Below are 13,931 nucleotides of genomic sequence, written 5' to 3' on the forward strand. Positions count from 1 at the left end.
CATATCTATGGCTATGACCGCTTCACCCAACGGTTCTATTTAATATCACTGCACCCTTAGCAACACCCTTAGCAACACATAAACATATAATGAAGTACGCCAAGTTCGGACTTGTGTCCTTCCTAGTTCGGACTTGCAAGTTCAGACTCGGAAGAACGAACTTCTGACGCGAAATGCATTCTGGGAAACTTCGCTGTCATAAGTCCACACAAGTCATATCTATGGTCTCCTCTAATGCATCCTCGATAAAATGGGCGGATCAAGAACACATCCGGGGATTTTATGTGAACTTGGGAATACATAATATAAATATTATGTATATTTAAACACACACACACATATATACATTTAAGAAATGTTTTAACGTTTATAACGTTTATTTATTTATATATAATATTTAAAAATCTAAATAAATATATATACACATAACAATTTTCCTTAATAGATACATGAATGTGTGTGTATTTATATATACATAATAATTACACACAGCACAAAGTCATATGTTATGCAAAAAATTACTTTTATTTTGTATGAGATTAATCTAGATTAATCTATGCCCAGCACTAGTTTAAAGTGAAATTATACTGAAGTCGTTTTACATTTTTTCAAAATTCCACCTGGTATTGATGGACCACACTTGTGAGTTAATGACCACAAAAATATGTCTCTGTCTATAACATTATCTTTTAAAATTAAGTTTTTCTGAAAAATGTCTAAATATTACACTGCAACAATATGGAAAGTCTTTATAGATACTGCCTTACATGTTAATATAAAGTTGTTATAATATTAGATGTTATATAATTACATATGTAGATTATTAAGCCTTACAGTTTATGATTTTAAACAAGTGCTGTGAAAAAGTTTGTAACAACATTAACCCTTTCCCCGCCAGCGTTTTTAAAATAAAGTTGCCAGCTTTCAAATGAAAAAACAGACCCTTTTTATCACCTCTCAGATATGGGTAGGTTTCTTAAAAAATAAAAAAATTTAAGCAAAAAGCTGAGATAACTGCATTTTTGTAAAGGACTTTTGTTAGCAATCAGATTCAGTACTATGATCAAAGCATACACTGAGTTTTGAGTATTTTTGAATCAGTAGATGCTTAAGTGTTTCATAAATTGGGTAAGAGTGCCACCTAGTGGATATTAATGGAAGTAAAGGTTGCCGTAAAAACTTGTCAGGGAAACATCATTTGCAGAAAGGGTTTTTCTCTTAATTGACGAGTTAACTCGTAAACATGTTAATAATGTTTAATGTTTTTGAGTAGACAATTTCTTCAAAAGTGGCAAGAAATGTATGCATTTTATGCATTTGGCAGGCACTTTTATCCAAAGCCACTTACAGTGCAGTACAAGGTATGTATTTTATCATTATGTGTGTTCCCTGGGATTAAACCAACCTTAAACAAAGCGTCTACAAACAGGACAATTTAAGTCTGTGCACCGTCTTAACCTTGTTAAGCTACAGCACATGCTAACAAATCAGCCACAACACTCAAGTACAGATACATGGCATTGCTTCAGTACCATTACAATGTCTACACAATGAGTTTTGTTGGTCCCGCTGGTCTAAACCCTCTTTTGAGTTCTCGCTATAATGGCATAACCACTCCGCTGATGGATGGTCTTTTCCACCGAGCAAAACAAACACTCTCAAACAGAGCGATTGCAGGCCATTAGGCTGTTCTATCAAGACCAATGGAGAATTGTCTAGAGGAGGTATAGGGTCCCAGTGGTAGAGACACAAATCCATTCCTCAGCCCACTGTCAACAACTCTGGATTAATCTCCGGTTTAGACTTCAGATCCAATCTCGTGGCCAATTTGTGTTGACCACAGTAACAGGATTTTAAAGAGACGATCGATCAAAGTTACTACCAACTTCCAGATTATTTGCCCAGTACGACACAGCACTGAGTATTTTCACTTAATAACTCAGGACTATTGAAGATTTATTTAAACTGTGCTCAAACTGGAGGAAAGGATCTGTACTCAGATGGTAGGAAAATACAAGATACACTAAAGAAGACAATGTGAAATCTTGACAAATTTTCTTTCCTCAAATTTGAAACATCATGCTACAAGATTTGAAAGGCATTATTAATATAATAGCGCCAGGAAGTTAGCGTTTCAGGTGACCACATAAGCGATCGGATGTAAACAATTGGAGATTTTGACACATTACTATGCGTCCCAATTTTGAAGACTGTGACCTCTGAATGCTGCATTCCAAGATTGAAGGCTAGTTAAGCCATGGGCACACTAGACTTTGAGCATGCGAGTATTTGTCGGACATTGCCGGGGAGAGCAGCTCATCAATATGATCTTTGACTTCATCTATTTGTGCTTTTCAGTAGGGAGAAAGGTCACATAGTGAAATACTGGTTTTGTACTGGTCATAATGCTCCATGTGATATGAATTCACAGGTCAGAGTTCAACAGACTAAAGACCAACGCTTCAATGAGGCGTTTCTAAATATGGTTGTCATAAACAAATAAATACCGTCCACTCCAGTAACTGACAAGAGTAAGATGACGTGAACTCCACTGCTTGGCTCCAGTCGCTCCCGAAAATCGCTCATCATTGGCATAACATTTTCTTAAAGCTCATGTAACACACACTGTTTCTGCATTTCTGATGTTAATCTGGAGTACCTATAGAGTAGTATGACATCCTTTATATCTTTGAAGAGTCTTTAGTTTAATCAGGTTTATGAAAGAAAGATTAGCTTAACGAATCTTTCCGATAACGTACGAAAAAATGAAGAAGGAGGAGTTATACCGCGGGAGGAGCGAGTACGAGTCATGCAATACTATACAGCACTTATAATAACTTATGATTCATTACATGTTCGTGTCATTTATATAATATGCAAGCGCCTGTTTCCAACATAAGACAGAAGTCTTACTTACCGCATGCAACTCATGACCCGGTTGGGAATTTCAATAAAATCCAGCCCATCAAACACACACGCAAAACTCCGCTGCTACCCCGGATAATAAACTATATCCATTGTTTCCATAAGTCTGGCTTTCCTCTCCTTACATCCAAAAACACACTTCTTTTTTCGTGCCATTGTTGAGTTTTGAAATAAAACAAAGCTGTGTCGCGTGATATGATGTTTGCAAGTTCTAGCGTCTCCCGCTGATTGACGGGTGGGCGGGGTTTTCCGGGGCATGAGGAAACAACTCTATGGGCCCTATTTTAACGATCTGAAACGCAAGTGTGACTTTGTGGGCGGATCTTGGGTGCTGTTGCTATTTTCCCGGCGGGAGAAATAACTTTTGCGCCAATGAAGTAGGTTCATTATTCATAGGTGTGGTTTGGGCGTAACGTCAAATAAACCAATCAGAACGCTATCCAACATTCCCTTTAAACGCAAGGGCGCAAGTTCCATGGCGGGTTGCTATTATTATGACGGATTTACCAGGCGCACACCAGTAGCGGTTCACAGCCGAGGAGACCCACGTTCTTGTAAGAGCAGTCAAAGACAGAGAAGTTGTTTTGTATGGGGACGGGAGAAACCCGCCCAAATCAGCGTCGGTTAAACAGGCGTGTGAGGAAATAGCCACAAATGTCTCATCAGCTGGCATCCCCATCGTCGCGCCAAGCGCTACAATGATGTCAGGAGACGAGGAAAACCCAAGCTTGTCAGCATAAATCGGGCACGCCGTGTAACGGAATGTGGATCTGTCTCTACACATGACCTGAAGCCAGCAGAGAACATCGCTGCGTCCACCCTCACCGCTGAAAGGGTTTGGGGGCTTTGAAATCGGTCCAACCCCAAAGTACACTTACAAATCAAGTTCATTCATATACATTAAGGTTTCTTATGAAAACATTTTAATTATTATTTACATAAAATAAACATAATACAGCCACACAACAAACGTATGAAAATATTTTAATCGTTATTTGCATGAGAATTTTTTAACGCAGCCACACAATAAATAAAAACTATCACCACAATGCTCACCACTATGATTTCTATCTCATGTGTTAATATTTTTTATTGTAATAATGTATGATTTGCAAAAATAATTGTTGCATCTGTGTAGATTAGATAAGCAAAGTGTGTGCGTGTTGTGCACGCTATAAATTATGGTCAAGCATGCGGCCTTAAAATAGCATAATGACCCACGCGCAACGCGCCACTGACTTTAGACTAGTTTTTTTTTGGCGCAATTGTTTTTTGAAACTGCAAAATAGCATCAGGGATGGTTTGCGCCGGAACACGCCTTCTTTTTTGCGCTGAACCGCCCAGGGAGTGCAAGTGTATTCCCTAGTTTGCCGACGTGTGTCTGTGGAGGGAAAAACCCGCTGTGCGCCGGTGCAAAATACGAATGATGCATGCATCACTGACAAAGTCAATTGCGCCGTGTGCAAGATAGGGCCCTATAACTGTGTTAATAAGTCAGAACGCTTGAAATACCATTAAACCCCCCCTTTAACTTTCTCGTGTCGCTTTCGCTTGTGTCGGCGGAAGTCGCCAAGCTTGCAATGAAATAAATGAGATCGCGTCGCTCTGCTATTGCTAGTCGCTGGTGGTCTGAATGAGGCGTAAGCTTTTGGACAAAGCCGATATTTCGCATGCAAACTATGCAAATTCATATCACATGGAGGGTTGTGATTAGTTGTGAACACCTTGGAAACAATATAAGAACATGATCTCACGGAAAGTGTTGTTATAGTCACGAAAAATGTTATTTATTTATTTGTGTCCATGACACGAAATTCAGCTTTTTTGTGCCTTGAGCATGAATGTCCTTTTCGTGTCACTCAGCACAAATTTCTACAAATAGTTTTTCGTGTCCGTTCCAATGTTGCATGGAACATTACACTAAATCTACTTGTTTTCAATATTACGACATTTTCTCTATATTTTCCCATGTATTTTTATATAAGTTTTATGTACTTACGTAATCAGATGTGATTTAGACCCAGAAGTTGAGCGAAGCCCATTAAACCCTTGAAAATCAAACCTATTTTTTTTCTTTCATGTTGAATCTCTATGAATGTCTCTAGCACTTAAAACACAACTGTGCTAAATAGGCGGATGAAAGGTTGACAAATCTGGAGTGCAATACTACACTCTAGCTGTGAAACAACGCAGCACATTGCTTATAATTTATTCATAATAAAACTGTGTAATAGACAAGCACTTTCAAGTTGGTGAGCTGTGCCATTTATAACTCCATTTATTATTTAAAATAGCCAATTCTACCCTCCTCTATGTAAAAGGTCTCCTGGATGAATTTAATTCTCTCTTGTGCTATCTCGCCCCTGTGTCACAGCAGCAAAATGGCTTTTAGATTATTTATCTGATAACAGATACACCCAGTAGAAAAATGCAAGCAATATTATTTTATTCCCTTTCTCAGGAAAGAAAAAAAATTATTTAACACACTTATTAAACAACATTCATAATGTTAGTAGTCAAACCTGCATAAATTGCCTAAAAGCAAGTACGTTTATGCAAAATAAGTTTCATGCTATGCTCTTCCTTATAATTATCTCAATGCTGAGGATATTATTCATAAGCTACATTGCTAGGCTATACAATAGAGAAGTCATATGTAACGCTTGTTTTCTTCTGTGTAGGTGAACGTGTCTCCCATGAAGGGCAGAGATGGTGGCTGGTTGTAGATTCCCATCAGGAAGATGCAGATGGTTCCTATGGTCATGACTGGAGTGATCACAAAGAAGCACAGTCGATCCACAGTCCTGGCGATCCCGCTCCAATTATCCTTTTCCTGAGGTAGACATGTATGGTTGAGTTTTGTCCCAGGGAAATAATAAAACTCAAAAACATGAAAATGAAATGGCATTCAAAATTTATTTTGCTTATATGGCACAGCATAATGCCGTTTAGAAGAAAAAACATTTGAGATGACATGACATACACTCACCTAAAGGATTATTAGGAACACCATACTAATACTGTGTTTGACCCCCTTTTGCCTTCAGAACTGCCTTAATTCTACGTGGCATTGATTCAACAAGGTGCTGAAAGCATTCTTTAGAAATATTGGCCAATTATGATAGGATAGCATCTTGCAGTTGATGGAGATTTGCGGGATGCACATCCAGGGCACAAAGCTCCCGTTCCACCACATCCCAAAGATGCTCTATTGGGTTGAGATCTGGTGACTGTGGTGGCCATTTTAGTACAGTGAACTCATTGTCATGTTCAAAAAAACAATTTGAAATGATTCGAGCTTTGAGACATGGTGCATTATTCTGCTGGAAGTAGCATGATGGCATGATGGATCCATGTTCTCATTCTGTTTACGCCAAATTCTGACTCTACCATCTGAATGTCTCAACAGAAATCGAGACCAGGCAACATTTACATGTCTTCAACTGTTCAATTTTGGTGAGCTTGTGCAAATTGTACCGTGTTTTCCTATTTGTAGTGGAGATGAGTGGTAACCGGGGGGATCTTCTGCCGTTGTAGCCCATCCGCCTCAAGGTTGTGCGTGTTGTGGCTTCACAAATGCTTTGCTGCATACCTCAGTTGTAATAAGTGGTTATTTCAGTCAAAGTTGCTCTTCTATCAGCTTGAATCAGTCGGCCCATTCTCCTCTGACCTCTAACATCAACAAGGAATTTTCGCCCACAGGACTGCTGCATACTGGATGTTTTTCTCTTTTCACACCATTCTTTGTAAACCTTAGAAAAGGTTGTGTGTAAAAATCCCAGTAACTGAGCAGATTGTGAAATACTCAGACCGGCCCGTCTGGCACCAACAACCATGCCACGCTCAAAATTGCTTAAATCACATTTCTTTCCCATTCTGACATTCAGGTTGGAGTTCAGGAGATTGTCTTGACCAGGACCGCGCCCCTAAATGCATTGAAGCAACTGCCATGTGATTGGTTGATTAGATAATTGCATTAATGAGAAATTGAACAGGTATTCCTAATAATCCTTTAGGTGAGTGTACATTTTCATATTTTTTAAGATCGAAAGAGAAAATTTGTGATATTGCCTGTTATTTAAATTGACCAAAATTTCCCCAACATTTATAATTTTTATCTTACCTCATTATAGTCATTCTTGTCGTGCATATGTTTAACGATGTAATTGGCTCCATCCACAGCTGGCTTCATCTCATTGTACAGCTGATCCGATACCTCAGACTCATTATCGGATGTGTACGCTGGAAAAAATGTTCAAAGGTAATTTAATTTAGAAAACTCTTAACATAAATTCAGATGTTTCATGCTTGTCATTTGGGACTGACTGGCTTTTGGGGTGGGCCGAGCAGTGAGGCCGTGTCTCTCCGACTGCTTCTCAAACATCAGCTCGCTGCGGGATTTCACACTGTAGTACTCTTCGGCCTGAGCGATGTAACCCAGAGAGCTGGATCGCCGTGGCAACGCTCCCTCCGGACCGGGCTTGTCATCAGCAGGACGGGCCATGAAAAGAAGGCGTGGCAGGCGCTCCAAAAAGAACTGAGGCAGAAAAAGAACTTTTCAGCGTGCGCCCCCCCTTGTGTACGGTGCATTCTTTCGCGGCCCCCCAAAGAAAATTTGTGACAAAAAACTGTTCTAAAACTCAACATTTTAATAATAAAACATTCAATTATACAAAAAAAGGTGCTATTTTGGTTAGTAGCCTTATTTTTTTAGATTTAATTACACAGAATTCATGATAAATTAATGTATTTCATAAAATGTCATAAAACTGGGCCCCCCCTGGCACCATTTCGCGGCCCCAGTTTGAAAACCACTGTCTTACATATAGCATTTGGCTCATTATTTAAATTTTTTCTCCTATCTTTAAGGACTAGGGCCATACACGGGTGAAAATATGGGACTGACCTCTTTGGTCCATTCGGTCATGACATGTGTGCTTGGGGTCCGGAAGTGAAGGTTTAACACAATGACACAGTTCAGGACAACTATGGTGACCAGTACCATAATAAACATCAGATACCTGCGAAAACATACCATTTCATAAACAGATTTTAAACATTGTACAATTTGTTAATGCAAAAACTATGTTTTGAAACAACACTAACCTATAATCTACATTTTTTCAACGTATTTTAAAGTTCAAAGCTTTGGTTTCATTATTGGTGTCAATAGGGAGATTTTCGACTTCTAGTGCATTACTCATGATATCTGGGTGATAATAACATACTTGACTATTAAGGGAACAGCCATTGAGGTCTCAGGCAGACGCTGTGAAATCAGCAGTAGAAACACAGACTGAGCCAACAGCACGGAGATAGAGAGCGTCATCTTCTCACCACCTGGAAACATTTAGAGCTTTGATTCAGTTAAAGGCGATAAAGATGTTACGTGTTACTGTTTATGTTGGCTGATTAACAAATTAATACAATGACACCACATCATTACAGCAACGTTTCGGTTGCCAACTACTCACTGTCTGCAGGCAGGTAGTAGACAAGTGAGGCCAAGAAAGAGATGAGAATGCAGGGGATGATTATGTTGACGATGTAGAAAAGTGGTTTGCGTCTGATAACGAGGTAAAAGGTGATATCCTGGTGCTTGTTGCTCTCCATTGGAATGTTTTTATAAGTGTTTCTCTTGGCAGGCTTGTGAACGATCTCCCATTCACCATTTTCTGTGACACAGAGCGAGAGACAGGAGATGGAGAGGCTCTAGCCAACTGCAGCAGCAGAATAAATCAAACAATGCTTTTGTGTCCGATCTTACCTGTGAATCCCTCCGGATCAATGATGATCCATTCTACCTTGTAAATCTTTCCAGTGTCGTTTTCCTCTTTTAGATGTAAGCTTATCTCTTTGGCATTGTATGTTAATGAGCTAAATGAAACAGAATGAGTGTTGAGGGTGCCATAAAGCTCTGTAATAACTCTACATTTAATTAAAATGTATAGACATATAAAAACACCTCACCTGAACTTAAGTGAGCAGTTCTGCCAATCAAAAGGGAAGAAGTTGACGTTTATTGAACAGGAGCTCCGGAATATAGCTGGAGGCAACCAGAACACAAATCCACTGGGGTAGATCAAGACATTGCAGTAATAGGCAACCTGGAACTGGGCGTCATTGCTATTATAAAAAAAAGGTAAAATTATAAGAGAAATAATTGTTTTTGGAAAATAATATGGTTCTTTTGAAGCAGGTAGCTTACTTGTTTTCAAGGACAATCTCTGGCAACCACACCATGCTGGGAGGGAGTCGCAGGACTGCAATGTTATCAAATTCTGATTCATCCCATGCTAGTCTATAATCGACCCAGCCCTTCAACAAACAAGAAAGATACACATACAGACACATAGTGTAAATCATATATACTTTTTCATATATATTAAAGGTGCATTGAAAAATTTAAATTAACACTTACGTGGTCCATCCACACATTTGTGAGTAATGTTTCATCAACTTCTTTCTATCATGGAGAAAGAACAACTTTAGTTTTTCCGACTTGTAATTTAGTTCCAATCCTTGATTCTGATTGGTCAAAAATGGTATTTTATTTACGATAAAACACAGCTGTGACCACTGCACCCAATGATTTTGTGTATCACTGCGCAGCACCCTTAGCAACGTAAACATTATGTGAAGTCCTGTTCATGTTGTTCACAGTCGGTCAGGGCAAACTGATCTCACGGAAAGTCTTGTTATAGTGACGTAAAATTTTAATTATATTTATATTTAAATTTATTCGTGTCCATGGTACAAATTTCAACTTTTTTCGTGCCTTGAGCATAAATATCTTTTTTGTGTCATTTTATGTATTGTTTTTTCATAGTTTTCTCCTATTTTCTCACCATTGTCGCTTGGGGTTGGGGTTAGAATCACTTTCTGTTACACTTTTAGACATCCTAACCCTAACCCCAACTCCAGGCGAGAACAGTTTTAAAAGCGGAAAAAAAACATGTAAAAACCAATACATAAAAGTACATCCTAACCCAAACCCCAAATTTAACTCCAACCCAAAGCGACAATGGTTTAAAAGTAGGGGGAAAAAAGAGAAAACAAAACATAAAATGACACGAAAAAGAAAGTCGTGCCACGGACACGAAAAACTATTTATAGAAATTTGTGCTGGGTGACACGAAAATGACATTCGTGCTCAAGGCATGAAAAAAAGTTCAATTTCATGCCATGGACACAAATAAATGAATCAAATTTTTGTGAATGTAACACGTCTTGATTTTACTTCATGAAAGTTGCATTGATAGACATTTTTGCTTTGCTATTTGTATTGTGTGGTAACCATTTTATAAAAGCAACTTAAGGGCAGGATAGGCAGGAATTATCTAAAAAAACTTTTTTCAAATTTGTTTAAACTGTCTTTATATACCAATACATAATTAAAATGTAAGTAATTTGAAAAGAGAGTATAAAACTCGAGTGTTTGTAGACCTCTCACACAGCTAATTATTTCCATTCGGGACGAACAAATGATTGGCTTGCGCGACTATCACTCTCTCTCGCGACCATGGCACCACCCCTGTTGCTACGGGATCTGCCCACACATGTGCACACCCGATTGATTTGAACGTGCACAAGGCACTCTAGGAAGAGCAAAAGTACGGCAGAGAAAGTGCATTCAGAACTCACAGTACCTGCATATCCAGTCAGCGAAGGCAAACGAGGCAAAAGACTGAATAAACGAAGAAATCTAACGAGAGTAAATATCGCGTGGCTTTTCCTCGTGTAGTCCTCATCAGAGTCAACAATGCTTTCATCACGAAAACTCTTACATGCAAAACACCGTAAATGTTATGAATCTTCCACAAAATTCACCTTCATCACAGTGTAACTGATGGTAATGAAAAAACTTGTATCAATGCAATCTGTTTTTAGCTTTGTCTTATAAATGTAACTAGCTTGTTTGTTACCGAATCAAACAAAATATATTTTAAACTTTACCAGAATCGATATGCTAGCTTAATAGTGAGTACTAAAAGCCATCCTATTTATTCATAGTGATAAAGTTAGGTGTATTATTTCACGTGATTGTGACATGATGTTACTGTATGCACCGCGCTCCTTCCTCTCCGCTCGTCTCAGGTAAATGCTTCTCCCAGCAGAGCCGGTTAGCGTCGCGCATTCATGTGTTTTGGGGGCGTGGCTTTAGAAGAAACCCAGAAGGGAGGGGGTGGAGTGAATGGAAAAATGAGCTGTGTTTAAAACAGTCGTGAGAGGTCTACAGACACTTGATTTTTATACTTTCTTTTTCAGAGTACTTACATTGTAATTATGTATTGGTATATAAAGACAGTTTAAACAAATTTGTAAAAAAGTTTTTTAGATAATTTCTGCCTATCCTGCTTTAAGTACTTGAGGTTAGTGCTATATTGTGTATAAGTCACGGCGACTTATGCTGCGTTCCAGGCAGGTTTTTGAGCCTGTGAATCATGACTTCAAAACCACGACTCACGACTCAAAACTGGGAGTATGCGTTCCAGGCAGCCTGTAAGCTGTGTTTTTCCAACATTCTACCCGTGAAAGTGCACTGGAACGGCAGTCAAACTTGTGACTTCCCACCCATGAACTCGTACTAGATCGATGTAATCCCAGTTCATAGTCGTGAGTTGTGGTTTTGAAGGTGTGATTTACGGGTTACAGGTTGCCTGGAACGCAGCATTATTCCGTGATACAGCACAGTCGATTGTACATCATTGTATACTTCTGCTCTGTGTACATAGTTCATGATGTTTAAATGTGTTATAACTGTTATAACTGTTTCTATTCACAATGTTTTGCTCTCACCAAGGAAATGAGATTGGAAAGAGTCAACGCCAGGTAAATATCTACTGTTTCATCTTTATGTTGTACTGGTCGAAGCTCTTTGTTGTAGCGACGCTCCTTGAAAAGGTGATTGATGAGACGTTCTTCTTCATTCCTGCCCCAACATTCTGCAAAAAAAAAAAAATACACAGAATTTACGTTTTTATAACATCAAAGTATATTGCAATGATACTTTGATGTCATACGCCAGGGCTAGTAAAATTTCACTATGACTGCCACTATGGGGCGAACTCTGACAGTCGTGTCCGAATGTAGTGTACAATAGAAAGGCGGTTTAGCCTATATATCTTTAAAATGTTAAAAAAGAAATCATGAAGTGCAATTTTAGTCATCAGGTGAAGACTTGAAATGAAAGTTAAACAGTTTTTGAGCTCTGCATTACAGTTAGTGCTATATAAAAACACATGTATTGATTATTTACACTTGCATTAACAACATTAAATTATTCAAAAAATAATGCACACTATAATTACTATAATAAAAAACATTCATTTTATAATGATAAAAAAATCCAGGTAAGACCAGCATAAGCTGGTGATCTGGTTTTAGCTGGTCTCCCAGTTTGGTTTTAGCTGGTGTAGCAAACGTGTTTTGGTTACTTTTTAAGATGATCTAGCTGGGCTTAAAGGTGGGGTGCATGATCTCTGAAAGCCAATGTTGACATTTGAAATCACCTAAACAAACACACCCCAACCCCAATAGAATCTGGACCTTCATTTGATCAACCTGATCTCACAAAGTTCCGTGGGATAGTCACGGAATTTTTTGCGCATTTTTCCGTGGCATTCTCACGGATCTCCGCATTTTTCCGTGGCCCTGCTACGGACTGTCTTTTTCTCACGGATTGGTTACTCAACTGCTTTTTCCTATTTTCAAACCATTTTCGCTTCGGTTTAGGGTTAGATTTGGTGTTTGCGTTATTATGTCACTTTAACTATTGGTTTATACTATTTTTTCTGATTTATTCTTTTATATTTTCTAAACTTTAAACAATTGTCGCCTGGCGTTGGGGTTAGAGTTGGGTTTGGGTAGGGATGTCATTTCATGTAAATCTAACCCTAAACCGAAGCGAAATTGTAAGAAAATAGGACAAAACAGTTGTAACCAATCCGTGAGAATGCCACGGAAAAAGACAGTCCGTAGCAGGGCCACGGAAAAATGCGCAAAAAATTCTGTGACTATCCCACGGAAATTCGTGAGATCAGATTTGATAGACCCGCCCCACACATGCGCAACCCAGGCAATGATGTTGGTTAGTAGACACGCCCCTTACTGCTGATTGGCAATAAGTGTGTTTTGGTCTGCTCGACTCCCTTTCCAAAGTGTTTTTCAAAAATCATGCACCCCGCCTTTTGGGGTGGTCAGGCTGAAGACCAGCTGACAGACTGAAGACCAGCTGACCCACCAGCTTGACAAGCTTTGCCAGGCTGGGAGGACCAGCTTAAACCAGCTACTGGCACCTTAAACCAGGTAAAAAAAACTTCCAGCTTATGCTGGTCTTAGCTGGATTTTAGGGAAGTCAGGGAAATGGACAATTTAACATCAAACAACACCTATAAAGTGGAACAACAAAAATGTCTGCATTAAGTGATGGATACCATACCTATTTTGCGGAAAACAGAGATGTATGTAACTTAAGTAGTATGTTCTGATGTAAGTTAATGTCCTTTTAATGCCAAAAGTGTGTTGTCACAGGTTGTTATAGAAACGTATGGCATGTTACATTGTGGCAACGTTTACGTTATGGTAATGCAACCCAATATCACGCAAATACGTGACTATTTCACGTATGGACCAACGTGAAAATGACACGTTTTGCCGCGTTTGAACGTGAACATGTCACGTTTCCTTTTTGTCTCACTTTCACGTTTTGGTTACTCAACTTTGTTGTCCTAACCTCTTACGCTTCGGTTTAGGGTTAGATTTACATAAAATGACATCCTTACCTAAACAAACTCTAACCCCAACGTCGGGGACAATTGGTTAAGTTTAGAAAATATAAAAGAATAAGTCTTGTATCTTTTTTTTAATAAAACAAAACTTAAAGTGACAAATACTTAAAGTGACATATAACAAAAGCACAAAATCTAACCCTAAACCGGAGCGAAAATGGTTTGAAAATAGGACAAAAAAGTTGAGTAACCAAAACGTGAAAGTGAGACAAAAAA

At 38.7% G+C, this 13,931-nt stretch overlaps 1 protein-coding gene across 2 annotated transcripts in view; it reads right to left on the reverse strand.

The window, feature by feature from the left end:
- Positions 1-3,916: 3,916 nt before the first annotated feature.
- The window catches only part of chrnd (cholinergic receptor, nicotinic, delta (muscle)), a 48,381-nt gene continuing 38,366 nt past the window's right edge, over positions 3,917-13,931 (reverse strand). The window contains exons 3-13 of one of the 2 annotated variants that reach the window (XM_073863894.1): positions 11,725-11,870; positions 9,347-9,391; positions 9,134-9,243; positions 8,896-9,051; positions 8,693-8,802; positions 8,400-8,600; positions 8,154-8,265; positions 7,832-7,946; positions 7,252-7,462; positions 7,049-7,167; positions 3,917-5,758 (exon numbers count right to left, since the gene is read on the reverse strand). In XM_073863894.1, the coding sequence (XP_073719995.1) occupies positions 5,576-5,758; positions 7,049-7,167; positions 7,252-7,462; positions 7,832-7,946; positions 8,154-8,265; positions 8,400-8,600; positions 8,693-8,802; positions 8,896-9,051; positions 9,134-9,243; positions 9,347-9,355 (1,326 nt within the window). In that variant the 5' untranslated portion in view covers positions 9,356-9,391; positions 11,725-11,870 and the 3' untranslated portion in view covers positions 3,917-5,575. The remainder of the gene's footprint in view (positions 5,759-7,048; positions 7,168-7,251; positions 7,463-7,831; positions 7,947-8,153; positions 8,266-8,399; positions 8,601-8,692; positions 8,803-8,895; positions 9,052-9,133; positions 9,244-9,346; positions 9,392-11,724; positions 11,871-13,931) is intronic. The other variant, XM_055182425.2, reaches the window with a different exon arrangement.

The sequence above is a fragment of the Misgurnus anguillicaudatus genome, chromosome 25 (genome assembly GCF_027580225.2).
Source record: "Misgurnus anguillicaudatus chromosome 25, ASM2758022v2, whole genome shotgun sequence".
NCBI classification, from domain to species: Eukaryota; Metazoa; Chordata; class Actinopteri; order Cypriniformes; family Cobitidae; genus Misgurnus; species Misgurnus anguillicaudatus.